This window comes from Rousettus aegyptiacus, unplaced genomic scaffold (assembly GCF_014176215.1).
Source record: "Rousettus aegyptiacus isolate mRouAeg1 unplaced genomic scaffold, mRouAeg1.p scaffold_m13_p_2, whole genome shotgun sequence".
Classification (NCBI taxonomy): Eukaryota; Metazoa; Chordata; class Mammalia; order Chiroptera; family Pteropodidae; genus Rousettus; species Rousettus aegyptiacus.
The window spans coordinates 139,867,911-139,886,431 of record NW_023416295.1 but is presented as its reverse complement, the minus strand read 5'-3'; the positions used below and the strand labels follow the sequence as shown (position 1 = coordinate 139,886,431).

At 36.3% G+C, this 18,521-nt stretch overlaps 1 protein-coding gene and 1 pseudogene across 5 annotated transcripts in view; both read left to right on the top strand.

The window, feature by feature from the left end:
* Window positions 1-18,521, top strand: part of FGD4 (FYVE, RhoGEF and PH domain containing 4) — a 165,372-nt gene that overhangs the window by 91,761 nt on the left and 55,090 nt on the right. The window contains exon 1 of one of the 5 annotated variants that reach the window (XM_016131353.2): window positions 2,689-5,676. The exons of the other annotated variants lie outside the window; for them this stretch is intronic. Within the exon in view, the coding sequence (XP_015986839.2) occupies window positions 5,586-5,676 (91 nt within the window). The 5' untranslated portion in view covers window positions 2,689-5,585. Of the gene's footprint in view, window positions 1-2,688; window positions 5,677-18,521 lie in introns of those variants that run through there. 5 annotated transcript variants of the gene reach the window in all.
* LOC118614816 lies at window positions 10,107-10,225 on the top strand (annotated as a pseudogene).

Genomic DNA, 18,521 nt, shown 5'->3' with positions numbered 1-18,521 from the left:
GACATTGTCATGGTAGGTATAAGTATAAATGAAAGAAGACTCTAAATTGCTAGAGGAAGCGTTTGTAAAGAATGACTCTTATTATGAGGCAGAAGATCTATGATAGGGATTGAGTGGAAAAGAGAACTGAACATCTGTTGTTTGCCTAGCATGGTATTAAGTGCTTGGTATATGTTCTTTAATGAAGATATTATGAGAGCTAAGAATAGTTTCACTTAAGAATTTTGAGTAGGAAAGGTAGAAATCTAGGTGGTGGCAAGATTAGAGTTATAGAATTTAAAATCTTAAAATTAACTACTTGATGAAGTGAATGTGATTTACTTACAGGATATACATAGCTCTTCCAGTGCAGGGTAGTTACTTAACATTGATCAGGTGGAATCCAAAGAAATTCTGTAAAAATAATAAAGGTTGATAAACACCATCTTTATCCATTCACTTTGTTTCTGCTTTAACTTTATATAATATCAATTACTAGGGATTAGTAAAAAAAAAAAAAATTAAGAAAAAACATGCCAGACTTAAAAAGAGTAGACCGTGATGGAGGGAGGGGGAAAATGCCAAAGAAAAAGATATATCACCAATTTAAAGTGTGCTTACCACTGAATTCTGTATTTGAACACATAAAAGGAATGGTATGATGCAGGAAATCCATACAGACAAGATTAGACAGGCTATAAATTGGGGCATGGGAATCAATTTCATAATTTAGTTTAAGAAGGAGTGATTTTATTTCTTGGATTATCTATATTTTATTAGAAGAAAATTATTAAAATCAGATGATATTTCAGATACAAGGTTTCAGCTAAGTCATATACCTGAAATATATAAATTATTCCTAGTCACATGTTATTAGAAAGGTGCGAAGCTTTCTATTCATTGTCTTCCAAACTGGGAGAGTAATGAAATAGAACTAGAACCCACAATGGGCAGTAGTTTAAGATTGTGTCATCCATCCAGAAACCCTGGTTTAAGAGATACTGTCTACTTGAACAATACTACATGGTTGGGACTTCAAATATCTAACTAAAGAATTAATATAAAACATTTATATTAAAAACATTTTTTATTAAGGAATAGAGATCTAGGGATAATAGGCTTGCTTTGAAGATCTGTATAAAAATAGTTTGGTACAGCAATATGCAAGTAGCAGGATTTATCTGGCATATTAAAGAATTTCCAGGCCTCACTTCATCAAGGCTTGCAAACATGTAAAACAGAAATTATTGGTGGTTGTTTTTTTAATTAAAAAAAATTTTAAAGCCAATGAAGGAATCATCTAAATACCAAATTGTTCTTGGACTTTATTAGATTGTCTTAGAAGATTAAAGATTACAAAATGGGTTAAGATTCAGTTTAGTTTTACTTTATGAAAATGAAGACTGCTTTTCAGTTAAACAATATTGGAGAAACAGTTTGAGAACTTTACTCCTTAGTTGATAACTGAAAGTCAGCAGTACTTCAATTATTTTTTTCCTATTCTTTGTTTTATCTGAAAAAAAAAACTGAAATAATAACATTCATTTGATATGTGTTCTGTTATTTTATTGCCAAAATATGTGTATTAGTAAATAATTAGTAAAGCCAACTTTGTCATGGGTACATGAAAGTTTTCAATTATATGACAGATGATGTGTCAGGTTGTTTCAAATAAAAATGATGGGGTAGACTACTTAGTAATCCCCACACCTTTTTAAAAACATTGTTGATTAATGAATTTTAATTCAGGAAGCACGGGTTATATGGTAAAATTCTTGGTTTAGGTTATTTCGATTAGAAATGTTACACTATTGAAAACAATACAGGTAGGCTTTAATAAAAAGTAAACTAAGTTCAATATAATGAAAAACATACCATGTGAATGTTGAGAAGAACTTTCTAAATTCCTTATTCAACAGGATTTGTAAAGAAATAAACTGCTCTACTAGGAGGAGAAGAATAAAAGCAAGAACACAGCCCATTAAGTCTTCAGTGCACAGGGTGTTTTGTGAATAGCTGTTAGTTGGTTAGCATAGATTTTTGATATTTTTCAGGACTGATATCTATGACAAGTAATCTTTTACTAAATTACCTAAACATTTATTTGAAAGATCCTTTTAATTATACCATCATAAACTTCACTGTTCACAAATGAACTTTGGGGAGCTAATTAGGTCACTTGAATTTTTCAAGATTTTTTTATTTTCTATTTTTCAATTACAGTTGACATTCGATCTCGATGTGACTTCTTCTTTATATCTTCTGCTATACGAGTTCCATTCAGCTAATCTTCAGATGGTTCTCCAGGGTGATTGTTCTATAATTTAGTTGTAATTTTGATGTGGTCTTGGGAGGAGGTGAGCACAGTGTTTACCTGCTCCTCTGTTAAACGAGTCTGTCAAGATTTTTTTTTAAAACACAGGAAACAAATAACAGTGACCCTGTGATTATCTCTACTGTTGATGAGAATGGCAATAGATGTACCAAAAATCATTTAGTTTTGAGTTTACATTATCCAAAACAAACCATTCATTTCATAGCCTTTTGTTTTTTAACCCATTTCCTGTTTAGAAAAAAAGAAAAGTGCAGCTTGCTGCCAGCATTAATTTAATTTTACATAAATGTGCTTATTGAGGCTGAAGCAAATCTGATTGGTTTTCAGTGTGAAAATAAAATATGAAAAATTTTCTTGGAGTTATTTCTAAATAGAACTTGTCTCTAATCCTAATGTAACAGAAATATATACATAAGTTGAATTCATCAAATGAATCTTTGGCTAACAACTGAGAATGATATTAATCACATTTTCTAGGATTGACATTTTCAACGATCAAGAGTTACTGTATTTTATAAATGGAAATAACCACTACTAAAAACAGAATGCTGTAAATAGAATGATGTCATTTGTTTCCAAAGGTTATCAATATATTAGAGTGAGATGAAAATAATAATAAAAGCAATATGTTTCATGGTAAACTTTGAGGGTAAGGTTAGGACTGTAATCCATGAGTTATCTCGGGGTAAACACTTCAACCACAAGCACTGCCTGTGAGTATTCTCTGGGCAAATGGGAAATGGGTTAAAGAATAAATTGCTTTTATTGCACTTTAAATTGCTGCTCGATTTTTTAAAAATTTAAGGCGTAATTTATGTACAGTAAAATTTATCCTCTTTAGGGTACAATTCTGAATTTTGACAAATGCATACAATCATGTAACCACCACCACAATGAATATATAGAACAATCCAATCACCTTCAAAAATTTTGTCATGGCCTTTTGTAATCAATCAGTCAGTCCCTTCTCATACTCCCTGCAGCCTTAGTTCTATTTTATTGCCTTTTTCAGAATGTCATATGGAATAATATCTATGTAGCCTTTTAAATTGCCTTCTTTCTAATGTGCATGTGTCAGCTCATTCCTTGTTATTGCTTAAGTGTTATGCCTTTGCATGGATTTACCATAGTTTGCTTATCCAGTTGCTAAATGAAGGACAATTGGGTGTTTTCAGCTTTTGGTGATTGTGAATAAAGCATCTGTAAACATTTCATGTACAGGCTTTCGTGTTAATGATACATTTCACTTGGACGAAAGTATCTAGGAATGTGATTGCTGCATCATGAAAGTATATGTTTAACTTTATAAGCAACTGCAATGGTTACTATTGGGAAGCTTGGAATTTAGTTACAAGTTTGTGGTAAATGCTGAATATAATTGCAGATTATCTATTTGTGGACAATGAGGGTCAATGATAGTAGTTATGTTTTATTTTAATGATCACTTTCTAGCTGCAAATCATGTTTTGGTTTTCTAGTTTTCGTCTATAAAGATTCAAAAGTATATTCCATTATTTCTTCATTTATTGTATAAAAGTGAATTAAATTTCTTAAAGGTTATTATTTCCCAAATGTTATGGGCCAAGATTTTTAACCTTTTACACTTAGATTTTTATTCTGCAAAATGACACTAAATTACTATTTCTTACCTTACCTATATTATTCCTTTTATAGAAGAGTGGTTCTCTTCTGTAAAATAGTGATAAATTATTATGATTTTACAGTGAGGATTTAATGAAATGCCGCATGGAAAGTGCTTAATGTAGCGCCTGGCACAGAGTAAATGTTAGCTATAAAAAATGAAAAGGTATTTGTTTGAAAACCAAACCTGAGGTTATAAACATTGCTATCAAAGCTCAGGAAGCACAGAAGTTGGGGCATTTTTATGACAGGAAAACATTCTGTTTTTTACATTACTGAAACTTAAAAAGGCTGAGTGGTCTTGGAATGAAATATAAACAGTTTTCCTGCCACAGTGAAATTTAAACACTTGGGTAGGGTTTGTGAGGGAAATAAGAGACAATTCAGGTTTTTTCTTTGACCCCTTTTTCTTTGTCTATTCTTTTTAGATTAGTTGTAAAACTAATTCATGCCTAATATGCAAACATATTTATTAAGAATTATCAAGTTGCCAGCCCCACTTCCTTATTATGAGTCCTGTTCGCACGTGCACATAAGCCCCGCTCACACCGCATCATGAGTATTGTCCCCTGCCCCGACTTGCTGCGATTCCCGAGCAGGGGCAGTTGAGCCAGAGATTCAGGCCATCGACTCCAAACCAGCAAGTCTGTACCTAAGTGGTTGTCCTAGTGCCGTCCCAGAAAGCAATGTCAGCATTCCCTGGAAGATTGTGAGAAATGCAAATTCTGGGACTCTACCACAGACTGGTTGAATTCAGTTCTGGAAATGGGACCAGGCAATGTGTGTGGAAAGGCCATGCAAGGGACCTGGTGCACACTACAGTCTGAGAACCCCTGCATCTGGACACCAAGGAGGGGCTTGGAGAGGTTGTTATCTACCATGGGAGTGATGTCTATGGCCAAGTTACTTTATTGTGATTTTATAAATATTTTAATTGACATTTTTCTCATCTTTAAGGGCTCTGAGAAAATTTTTAAATGTCAAAAATCAAATGACATAAACTTACAAAGGTATATAAAAATGAGTAATAAATATTTAACCAGTTAATGTTCTGAAATAACATGTAGAGCATGGCTTCCTTAGGAAATTTATGGTAGTATTTATTTGCTCTGCACTATTGATTTATCAAGATCAATGAGCTGTACTGAGATGGAAAGGCAGAGGTGGCAGAGTAGCATTCGAGATCATTTATAATGGCATTTTACCATCTTAAGCCTGTAAATCCTGACTCTGTAACCTCTGTGGTCCAGGGTATGGACTCAGTTAAAGTGGAAACAAACTGTTTTCTTGTTGGCTTTTTTAGAGCATTACTAATGGTTAAGGAATTAGTCAGTTTATAAACCATCCTATTCCCCAATGTGTTCCCAGTGCATTTGAAGCTTCCATGTGCCTCTGTTGTTGTTTATTTTACTGTAATAAATGGAAGTCTCTCCGTCTGCCTATTCTTGGCCTCATGAAAAGCACTGCAGCAGCCCTTCCTCTGGGGAGGTGTGGCATATTATGCATGAGGTTGTCTTTGAGCCGTGAGGTTTAAGAATGCCCTAAAGTATAAAGTGCTGGGATCCGAACTGACTGAGCTGCACAATCTCCACTACCAGAGGCTACAAAGCCAGCAGTGAGATTTTATCACATGAACTTTAAAAGACTAAAGCTAAATATTTTCTTATCAAACCAGAGTAGACTATATATCAGTATATGTGAAATCATGTCCACTGATCAAGGTAAGTGGTTTCATTTTCTAGTGTATTTTATGTTTTTTCTTTTTTCTTTTTTTTTCAGTGTGTGGGGGTCAGTGTGTAAACAGCGCACCGAGGAACATCAAAGTGGCAGTTTGCCTTGGGTTTGAAGTTAAGAATAAGATTCACATTATTTTCCAGATTTAACATTAAAAATATGTACTATATTCATGGGGTTTGACTGTTCCAGGAGGCTTCTTCTGGGCTTTCAAAATACAAATTTGTTTAATAGTTCTGTTTCTCTGACTCATTCTTAGTAACATTTAGAAAAGTTTGAAAATTCAGTCACCAAAGAGGAATGCAGAGAAAGAAAGCAAAAGTTTTCTTTCTTTTTTTCCCTTCTCTTTCTGGTGTTGAACAAAGCTAAGAAATGCTTAGCACTAATGCTTTTCCAGTGCTATAGCATAGAATGCTATTCTGTTCAAACAGAAAAGTCCCGTCCATCCCAGTCTTCTTGATTTAGCAAAATTCAGGAGTGTGACTTGTTTTTCCATATTAAATAACATTGTAGAGACTGGCATAGATTTGTTATTTGAAATTGTTAGTGGTATTAATCGACTATTTTTCTTCCATTATTCTACAGTGTATCAGAGACAAATGAAATGCTACTGTGTGGTAGAAATCTAATCATATGACAGGAAATTTCTGCTAAAAATATTTTTAAAAAATGAAATGGGTTCATTATGTGTAACAATTTTCCTGTTGTTTCTTCACAATATAAACCTTCCTGAAGAATGTCTACACTGCTAAAAAAGACAAACCGAACAGGCAGGCTTCAGAGTTAACAAGGTGCTCTTTCTTGTGGTGTCACTATTTCCTTCTTTTGGCCTTGGGGGGACTTGCACTCCGAGCAGAATCTCAAGGGTGGGGTTGGTCAAAGTGCCACAGCGGGAAGCTGAGGTTCCCTCTGCAGCTGCATAGCCTTGGCTGGCTCTTTTCCAAGGCTCTAGCCCTTGCTAGAGATTGAGTGTCCCAGTCTATGCCTGCCCTGGCTTTCTCCATCGTCCAGGCAGAAGCCTCGAATCCTTTTTCGGGGGTTCCACCATTCTTGCATAAAGTTCAGGGTTTCTATGATCTCTCTCCATGGTTTACCATTGCACTCTATGAAAAGTTTTAAAGTGGTAAAAGAGAGGTATTTTCTTTCTCCAGTGAAGTTCTCTATCCCTGAAACAGCTTCTATCCCTTCTTATTCTATCCTCAAATAGTTAGGTATGATTGGAGAGAACTAGTATTTCCTCTAGAAGGCAGCTCACAACTGGAGAATTTTCTGCGATAATAGACAACTCTGTTGTGAGTGACCACTACAATAATGTGGGCTTTAGAAGTTCCTTTTAAGGTTTGCAAACTAAAAATACATTAATGTAGCACTTCCTGTACATAGTACTGGGTTGTTTTATTGACTAAGTTGCCTAAGAAAAACTCTTAAATATGCATATTTAGTGTTCATGTTATTTGTAAAAGTTTTATCTTTTTTTAAAATGACTTGGAGAAACTTTCCTTTTTAAAACCTGTGCTTGTAGAGAAACATGAAAACTGAACAGTGAAAAATAGTATGATGAATGACTCAATAGGAAGTATCGTTTAGTCTTCGTGGGGATGATAACATGGTCTGTGGTATTCATTCAAACTCTATGTAACATAAATTGCAATCCAAGATTAAGATTTACATTTGACCAACTCTCCTTAAACATGAGAACAATCAATATTCATCCTAAAAGTAAAATGGCCTTTTCCTAGGTGCTTAGAGACTTATCCATCCCTGCCCCCTGTCTGATCTACTCTCTAATATTCGTCTCTACTCTCTGTGCTTTTTCTTCTTTATAAAATAGGGAGTGAACTTTCATTGGTCTGAAATATATTTTTAAAGGTCTTCATCCTGATTGAAATATGTTCTCTGACTGATCCCCTAACACAGTGCCTGTTAAGCACTGCTTAGATCGTGTGTGTGTGTGTGTGTGTGTGTGTGTGTGTGTTAATGATTGACCCAGGGTCTGTAGTTGGTCATATGTTGAAGCAGGCAGAGCAAAACACCTTTGAGAAGAAAAATAGTGTTAGTCATGGAAATTGGTCATTCTACATGGTGATTATTAAAACCTGACTTGGGGAAAACCATTCTTTCTCCCTCTTAGAAAATGAATACAGACGAGATTTGTTATTAATTTTAAACAAAAAATAAAAACGCGAGTCATTGTGATCTCAGTCTTCTCCATGTCATTATATAACAATAGTTATTTCTTATGCTCAGGCCAAACACCTCCGTCTTCATTGAATATTTTTACACATCCAGTTTGTAAACAAATCCTGATTTAAGAGGTATCAAATTGACCATATCTCATGCCTCCACTGCTGCTACCCTGGTTCAAGCCACATTCAACTTTTCCTTGGATTATTTAGTAGCTTCCTATCTACCACTAACGCTGTGAAGTCTGTTCTCTACCCAACAGCCCCAGTGCGCCTTTAAAAACGGAAAACAGGGAATCGTCACTCCCCTGCTCACACCCCTTCAGTGGATTCCAGTTTCTGTCAAAGGAAAAGCCTCCTCAATCCTGTCAGTGTTACGCAAGGCCCTACCTGTTAACTCTCTGACCTCAGTGCCAAGTATGCTCCCTGCTCAGTCTCATCTGCGTTGTCTTTCTTATTTCCCTTTGAACACATCATCTGCACTCCAGTTAAGATTTTGTAGTTTTATCCTTTGCTTGAAACGCTAATCCTCCAAATATTTGTGTGCCTCACTCTGTCCATGTCTCTCTACTCAACTGTCACCTGTTCAGGGAAGGCTTCCTTGAACTCCTTGTAAATAATCGCAGCCCCTTACCCAACAGTACTTTCTATCTCCTTTACTCAGCTTTATTTTCCTCATAGCACTTTATACCATCTAGCACGTTATGTAAATTGTTGTTGTTGTTGCACAGTTCAGTGCTGTATCTCTAGGGTCTAGAAAAGTAACTGATATATACTGGATACCTGATTAATATTTGGTGTGTGAATGGATACATTTCTAATATTCATATGCCTTTTCAGTTTGTAAATTTAAAGCTAAATGAACAGGGATATAAAAGAAGGGAATAACTTATAAATATTTATAGGGTTCTCCATTTCTTCCCCTTAATTCTCTTTTACAGAGTAAATATTCTGCTTATTAGTTTCTGGTCTCTCTTGCTGTGTAGAATCTGAGTAATGAGTTTCTTCCCATTGGCCTGAGAAGCTGAGTTGATCACATTTATAAAGGACTATGACTAAGGAGGGTAGGCAGTGAGACTGGAGTCTATGGATGGGCTCAATAAACAGTTTTGGATTATAAATTTGGGGGGCTCTGTTGGGAGAGAAGAAAATGGATGGGAGAAGTTGTGGCATGCTAGACCAAGAAATTTGAGGAACAGTTTGTCTGCTTGGAGAAAATTGTAGGAAGATGTAGAAAAATTATTTAAAAATTGTTTTGCTATGTATTAAGAGTGTACTCCCCCACTTTTTTTCTCCTGCGTTTAAGGTATTTAACTCTTTGACATTCTCCTGAAGTATAAATATGGTTCCTTTTAAGAGTTCTTATAAAACTTGTTTGAATTGTGTAGAAAACACAATTCAAACAAAGAGAATTAAAGTGTGAGCATTAGATATTTATACTTCATGCAACTTCTTTCTAAGTTCATCTGGAGAATTGGAAATTGACCTGCATTTAAAATTTTGTAACCAGCAGTTAAATTTTGTGAACTGTTATTTGCTATATGATAATACATTTGATCAGAATAATAATGACACATTAGATCACACAACTTCTTAGAAATATGACATCTACTTTGAGTATATAGTAAAAAGGAATATACAACTTGGAAATGATTATTTTTGTGATTTTGTACATACGAGCCCTTTAATGACTATTGATTGAACTGGTAGAGTTACAAATATGTATGGAATATCAGTTCTTCTCTTTTAACATTGCCCAATAAATATTTTCCTTGAACGATTTCTATCACAGTTGCTACTTTAGAGTATAAATTAGCAAAATAGTGAATAAGAATATTGAGCAAAGAAGATATTTCTTATACCTTTTTAGTCCAAAATAGATTAACTTATTAGACGTAAGAGAGTAGTAACAAGACATGGTGAGAAACAGGAAATATAACTATTTACTGGACTCGATTCTAAAACCTTTAATACTCCTGTTTTCAAGGATATTTAAGTCCGTTTCCACCATGAACATCTAAAAGCAGTAAATGTGCACGACAAATGTCACAGTAGAGATAAAAAATACGTGTTTAGAAATAAAAAAGGAAGGGCAACTGATTTTGAATCAAGGAAGTGTCCTCAAAAAAGATGACATTGGAATGTGTTTAAAGAAAGACTATCAAGCTAAGAAGTGAACCAACATAGGTAAAAACAGATAGAGACACAGAATAAGAGTATAATGTGTTCTAGGAGTCTACAGCCATGCCATGCTGAACAAGCTCGATCCTGTCTGATCTCAGAAGCTAAGCAGGGTCGGGCTGAGTTAGTACTTGGATGGGAGACCATCTAGGAAGACCAGGTGCTGTAGGCATAAAAAATAAAAAATTAGGGATTGTAAGCTGACAAGGTCTTTGCAATCTGTGAGGTCAACCATAGGTTGCCTCACCTAAAAAAAAATAAAATAAATAAAATTTTTAAAAAAATGTGTTCCAGGAATGGAGAATATTAGAATGTAGCTAGAACATTGGGGGTGCATGGCTGGAGTAGGTAGATATGAAGGTAGGTTGATATCTGATAGCAAAGGGTCCTTTATGCAAATTAGGGGTTTTTTTTCTCCTGCAAGTTCTGCAGTTCCATTAAAGGATTTTAAGAGGGGGAGTAATAAGATTGGCTTCATTGTTGAACAAATAAAATAAATATTTTTTTTGTAGGAGCAATCATATTATACCTAACCAAACATGACTATATAATGCAGTTTTAAAATTCAGAATTAGCAAAGTGGTTATTTTGATGAGTTGGCTTATTTTTCTTCTTAACTTCCTCTGTCAGACAGAAAGAAAAAAAAGATAACCTAATGCAGTATTTGTTTAAGTTTTGTATGACTGAAACAATCCCTTACACTGTTAGAAGCTGAACACACAATGCTATTGTGCTCCTGGTCTAGAATCTAGCCAGGGAAAAAACATGAGGCCTGCTGGTCTGATTTCACAGCAAGGAGTAAAGAAAGCAAATATCTTATTTTGTAAGCTGTTAAATATTAAAATTTTAGGAAAATTGGATTTGTATTATTGTTTGTCTTAAAGGAGAGAGTATCAAAATAAAAAGGAATATTGGGACAAGAATAGAGGCTATCAGCAAGCCCTTTTTAGAAAGCCACCTATATTGTCAGGTATGTTTTTTAAAATTGCTACCAGTCAAATAGAAGCATCTGGAAAGCCACATCCACCTACCTGTGACCTGTACCTAAGCAATGACACTAGAGCAGTAAAAATTTCTCTTAGGAGGAAGTTAAATAACTTCCTCATTTTCACAAAGGAAGTAAATGGTCATGTCGTAACTTTGTCCTTTCAACCTATAGTTTTACTAATCTATTTTTACTATTTTCTCCTAGGGAAAAAAAAATGTGCTTCCCAGATAAGCATAGCCTTTCTTCTCACAGCAGGTCTGGCCATGGACTACAGTGATAACATTGGTGTGGTTAAAATAAACTAGCTTTCGAGATGAAGGACTGGCTGGCCCTAAGGAATTTTTCCTACTTGGTACAGTTCATTTTCTCCATTATTGCCATGGAACTAAGTTTAGGTTTGAACAGTGAATGAACAATGTCAATAAATGCAAAACAAAGTGTTGGAGGACAGTAGACTGAGAAGTGGACATTGGCCAATAATTTTAAATAGACAGAAACAGAAATTAGTTTACAGAGTATTAGGCTGTAATGTTTTAGCTGCTGGGAATCAGGTTTCGATAAATCAAGTTCAGAAAAATAAAACAGAAAAGTAGTTACAGAACTAATGAAATCAGGATCAGAAAGGATTTGCTTATGAAAAGCATGTATATTCCTTTTTGTGAAGAGAAACAGTAGCCTGTTCTGGGTTGCTTGCGATTAAGACAATTAAAAACAATTGCTTGGTTTTAGCAATATCCTTTTTCAACCTTATGAAACATTGGCCAGTTTGATTTTCTCCATTCTGGGTCTGTGGATAAATTTATTGTGAATAAATGGAAAATAGTTTGGCAGTGGGTAGGAGGAAGAGAAAAAGCCAAGATTCTGTTAATTTATAAACCAGACATCTTGAGTGAATGAGTTGGCTACGGCTCTTAGGAAAAAAAAACTATCTTTTGCCCTTCAAGTTCTTTTCTTACATCTGTTTTTATTTCAGAGTTTATGGAGTCAATAACATTTTTAAATTTTATTGTTTCAGAAGTCTCTTCTTTCATTTCAGAGCTTTTCATCCTTATACTCCATCAGTCAGTAACAGTCTCCCTATTTTGAACTATCAAGGTTCCTAATTGGTAGCTTTTCATATAAACCAGAGGATGTCTAGGTTATTTTTAGAAGAGGATTCTAAAATCAGAGATTCATACTTTGCCTACCACATGGTGAGGAGGGCCTCATGCTTGACATATAAGTATTGTCTGTGATTTAAACAGGAGTCAGTTGATGCTGTGAACCTAAATCATGTCTATTAAAATTTTATTAAGTCATCATAGTATCCCCATTTTAGGATATAATTTTGCTGGAACCTTAACAGTTTAAAATTACAGAATTTATCTCATACAACTTCCACTGCAAATACTGATCTGTTCCAAGCCTGTTAACATGACACCAAGAATGGTGGTTCTCAACCTTGACTGCACATTGGAATCGCCTGGGAAGCTTTAAAACACAGTGATACCTGGGCCCCATCCCCTAGAGATTGTGATTTCATTGGTTTGGGATACAGCCCCAGGTAGTGTAGTTTTCTTTTTTAAAGCTCCATAGGTGATTGATGGTTGAGAACCACTGACCAAGAAGCATGACTCGTTGACTCTGGTTCACATGCAGTAGATAGCTGGGAAAGATAATTTTTGTAAAAATATTAGGAAGAGAACTGAATAAATAGCACACTAGGCATGTGGGATTTAAACCAATAAGAAACTAAAGATCATGCCCTATAAAACTGTTAATTTAACAAATACACTGTAAGCTGTAAGCCCAGAAGTGCGCGATTAGCTGTGCCATGATGTTGCCAATGAGTTCCCTGAGACCTAGAGATTTCTGCTTGCCAAAGGTCACATTGCTAACTAGGGGCAGAACCAGGACTGGTTCTGGAAAATTATAGTACTAATATATTACTATATAGTGATACAAGGATAGTGTTATAGCACTTCTGGCACTAATCCGTGGTTCGTTGCCTTGATTATTTAGGTCAAGTTCTGCACACCGTTTCTGTAAAGGGCCAGATTATAAATATTTTAGGTTTTGTGGGCCATATGGTTTCTGTTTCAACGACTCAGCTCTGCCAATTTAGTGAAAAGCATCATACACAATATGTAAATTGTATTGGCTGTATTCCAATACAATTTTATTGACAAAAGTAAGAGGTGGACCAAATTTGGCCTGCAAGCTGTGGGTTGCAGACGTCCAATTCAGGTATATTTTAATCTTTCCACAGAGGGTTTCCTGGGCTGTAGTTTGCAGTCCTCTGATTGAGGAACATTTTAATCTTAGTACTTGATAGCAGAGTTAGGCTCTAACTGATCCTACACAGTACCTGGCACTTACTGATCCTGTCAGTGATCCTTGTAAGGTGCTAAATAAATGCTTGTTGAATTAATGCATTCGTACAACTCTTAACCTTTCTTCTCTTATCTCCAGCCCACCGTTATAACTAGTCTTTCAATAGGGGGAAAAGTCAGCATATATTTCAGCCATGGAGAAGAAATGCACCTTGGTTCTTAGAGGTCTGCAGCAGGTTGTAATTGCTGGATTTGGTAGAGCTCTTGAAGCGAATAGAGATTTAATTTGCTTTGAGGACATTTATTATTGTCCTAATTTCCTAGAGCAGATTCTAAGCCTTTATTTAAAAACTCAGAAGTATTTCTTAAACTCGTGTTTGTGACTAGGGTTTTGTTAATGATGGAAAGAGTATTTGTAGTCTCTTGAAACAATACTTCAATTGATTTAGGTTTAAGATCACCATTGTGCTTGTACATAGTGAGTGGAGTCTTTGGCGAAACAGCAAATACTGATCGGTCCTCACAGCTCTAGAGGTACTGGAAGTACAGCTCCAGATCACAAGCCCATTTCCAGTGCAAAACACAGTGGGCCTGACAACAGTTGTAGTGGAAAAAATCATTGAACTTGGAATCAAAAGCCATGGTGTGACTCTTGGCTTTGCCCCTATTTACCAGCCTTACTTTCCTCAACTATAATTTGCAGATAGCTGTCCTGTGGATGCTGAAGGTGAGATGTGGTATGATCTATGTGAAAGTACCTCATGAGGTCTTTTCTGACCTCTTCTTGAAGAGGTCTGGGTCAAGCTGAGCAGAATCAACAGCCATGTGCAGAGCTAAGACCAGACTAAGCATGGAGTGAACCTAAGGGAGCATGCCCATTAGTTTCTAGAAAGAATGTGTAAGAGTCTGTAATGGAGAGGCCCTATTGGCCTCAGTAGAGCAAGGAGATCAGAAATCTGAAGAACGAAGAGCAAGCAAGGAGATTGATAGCTGAGAAGAGGCAAGGAAGTCTGGAACTCTGCCTTGATCTGCTTAGTTACCCCAAATCCAGATTCACATCCTTCTCCCATATTTCTTAAATTGTGTGTGTGTGTGTGTGGTCTTGGGTATTTTGAAGCTTTGGGCTGCTTAGTATTGGCTGAAATAGAGGCATAAGGTCAGGGCAAATAGCTGTAATATTCTAATTACTTGGTTACCTGCTGAGTGAAAGCCAAAGGATTATGAGTTAGAGTCCCTGTCCAGAGATACATATGAACTATATATATATATATGTGACATCAAACACCAGCCTCATCACTTAACACCACTCGGTTTACTTATCTTTACAATGAACATAAAAACGCTTGCCTTACTTTATCTCATAGGATTCTTGAGAAGAGCAAATAGTTACATGCTTGGCACAGAATAAACAAATGTCATTACTACCGTTATTACTAATAGTAATAAGAACATTAGTAGTGTTTGCAAGCAAATTTGTTGTTAACTGTAAGTTTTGCAGCACTGTGGAATCCCAAGTTATAATTATCAATATTTTGGGGACGTTCGGGATAAATATTTTTGGGTATATGTTACTCAAGAACATGTCTCTTAGTGTCTGTGTATCCCTCTCTGAAGCTTGCACTGCACTGTGTTTATACAAACTTTTCTTGGTGTCTATAGAACAAATCTGTTAAGGTGATTTTGAAAATGAGTTGTTTTTCCCTGTTCTGATGTCCTGTTGGTATATGGGTATATAAGTCTTCAGAAAGAAGTCAAACACCTTATCAAATAAAGTAATTTTTTTTTTTTTTTGCCTGATCTTGGGGTTTAAACCCACAGAGGTCACAGAGCAAAGAACAGTTATGTCTGTGACTCTGCAGAATGAAAGGCCAGTGATGTGCTTTTACATTTAGGGTGTTTAATTTCTTAAAACATTATTTCAATTCATTTGGATTTAAGGTCACTATAATACTTGAAGTGGTCAATGGAGTCCTTGGCAAAAGGGAGCAAATACATACATTCTTAAAATACTTGTCTTAATGAAATAAAACTGCCTGCTTTATCCTACACATGACTCTTCTCTGCATTGTTAATTATTTATAATACTTCACATTTCATTTTATAACCACTTTAAGAAGTCCCTTTGGAGATTTTTCTGTGTTACTGAGTTGTATGCCTCCAAGTCTGCTAGGCTGCTAGGATTTGCAGCTAAGAGGAGGAGGAAGGTAGAGAGAACAGAGAGACAGTGGACTGGCAGAATTATAGAACGCGATTTCACCTGACTTTTTAAGCTGAAGGCTATTTTAGTTTTAGGCTTCACAAGTGGAACCCAAGCGTTCTGGGCCTGCCCCTGGTGCAGCTTTTGTGGCCAGTGCATTGTGGGATTGCGAAGCCTCAAAACTGGGTGCAGCAGGGTCATGTCCAAAATCCAAGGGCAGGTCAGAGTTTTGAGAGCCAGGGTCACGAGGGCAGCCAAGGTGGTTATCGGAAAAGTCAGGAGCGAGATGCCAGTAATGGAAATGGGGACGTGTGGGAAACAGCCAAAGCAATAGCTGACAGGACATGGGAAGGAGTCCCCAGGGGTGTCTTTTCCCAAAATGTGTTCCAAGACACACTAGCTTCACGAGATACTGAGTTGTACTTGATCCACAGTGGAAATGTTTCCTGGCCACACACTGAGTTCAAAGTTAAATAGGTTTTTCTACTTACAGGGCTTTTCACAGCCTCTAATATGCTCACTGGCGTCTTGAATATAGAAGATGAAACTGTAAATTTAGCAAGTTACATCTTTCATATAGAATCATGATCGTTTGTGGTGGGGAAGGTGGATGGGGAAGATGTGCGATCCTATTGCTAGTAGTCCTGTTTCGCAGAACACGCTTTGGCAGAAGTTTCCCTAGGGCCTGTGGCGTGGGCTGTGAAGGTCGTGAAAGTGTGTGACTGGCTTTTCACCTGGGCTCTTTAATGGGCTGCTCTGAACCCCTCGTAGTCCTGAAGGAACCAGCTAGCACCCAAAAACTGTTCTTCAGGATCTTAGTGCTTTTTTCTCCCTCCAGCCTAATCATTTAACTGATATTTGTTACTACTATTAGTAAAATTAAGGATATCAGTTCTTACAGGAAGAAATGGAGGTAATTTAATCCATAATTACTAAGACGGCCTCCTCTCCTCTCCCCTGCTCCCCCCCAAAATTCAGAGCCTCTGTACAATTGGCTCTGCATCAGGCAAATAGGCTTTTCCATCCTCCATTAAAAGGCAATGGACTGATATTGTAAAGATAATATCAAAGGGAATATATCTGAAAACTTTGAATAATGTGATTGAAAAATGGAGCTGATAGAGTGTTTAGGGATGGCCGAACCTAATGAATAGCATGGCAAATCGTTCATTCTAGACAATCTCACAGGCTCCTGAAACTACCATATACAAAACTGTTCTTGCATTCTTAAAGATAAGGCACATTTCCATGTCACGTTAGTCAGGTGCCTAAGTAAGCATCATCCTTTATTACTTTCTATCCCTCCCTCAGCCAGTCCCCTACCCATTTTCCCCTCAGTATGTTCCATAGCCGTTTCTCCTTGTTACCTTTAGCCATTGCCGCATTGCAGGTTCTTACCCTGGTACAGTTGCTTCTAACCACAGTTAGCAAGGAGTGGTGGTGGGAGGGGTAGGTGGGTGTTCCAGATACCTATGGAACTGTACATCTCATTCCCTCTTTAAACCATGAATTACATGAGGGTGAGGATTATGTCTTATTTGTCCTCCTGTCCCCAATAATTAGAGTACCTGGCACTTTTAATTAAAGAGTTATCACTCAACACATTTAAATAGGAACAACAACAACAAAAACAATGGAATAAAGTAGATGTTTGGTTTTATTACTCTCTTTGCAGTTGATTATTAGTTATTCTCAGTCCTTCCAGGACAGTGTGTACTTTGGAGAAGTATAAAGATGAGAGCTCTTAAAATTAAATACTGAGTTTCTTTAAGAGGTCATAGACATTTAAATTTTCTTTTCTGAAAATGACTCATTGTCAAAACGAGCAATTGTGATTAATATCAAATGAAGAAATGTCAAATGGAGGAAAAATGAAAAAAGTTTCTTGATTCTAAGACACACATTTACAGTCATGGTGTAAAGGGTGAACAATATGATTAAATCATTTGGGATTAAACTTCAGTAAATTCTCCCAATGTCAGACATCATTTTGTTATTACTAACATTATTGTCACCTTTAGTGAAAATGAGATTCATGATTGATGGACCAGGCCATACACATATAAATAATGGAATGTCAGTCGAGCACCCAGCTAGTAAATGGAAAAGCCAGGATTTGAACCTAGGCAAATAAAATGATAGTTATATAACTGAGGTGCACTGAAGAATGTTTAAATTGCTGTAAGGGTATATTTAGTACTTAATAATATACAATAACTAGGACAGTTAGCATAGAAACAGCCAGATACCGTGCTTCTGGAGATCAAGGAAAGCTGTGTAGGTGTGCATGCGCATAGCATCTGAGCTGCCCTTTTGATACAGATGATCATATCAGGGAAATCTAACATTAGTTATCAGGTCCGTGTGCACAGTAACATACTTAGAGATCTTTGTGGTATATTCATTAATATCAAAGCTTAAAACTCATGAAGAATTTTAGGTTCTGGCAAAAGTGTGATGGCTTCAAAACTCAGCAGTTATTTGATTGTATGAATAGGCAGCTTCTCAGAAACATTTCTCGTCACTGGTACCACAGTAACACAGAGTGTTTCCAATTTCTCCTACTCAGTTATGCTTATCAGTAGAAGGAACTAAGAAAATGGGTGTTGCTATAAGTTAGAAACAATGTATCAGATAAAGCACAGCAAGCTATGAAACTCCAACTCAAAGATGTCAACTAGAGCTACCCTTTACAAGTAAACAAAGAGAAACACATGTAATTGTTTGTGGTTTTTCTCAACTCCCACCTTCCGCTCTAGCCATGGCTGCATATACAGAGTAATTTTTGTGCTTTTAATAGTAAGAACTTTTTGTAATCTTGACTAACATTCTTAGCTGAATGTAGCCAAAAGGGGAACCTCTGTTAGTGTGCATGGTTGGGGGTGGGAAGGCTACCTCCAGTTCCCTTCCCAACTTGGGTATTCTGGAGGGAGTTCAGTCTCTAACTAAAATAACACCAAACCAAGGCACA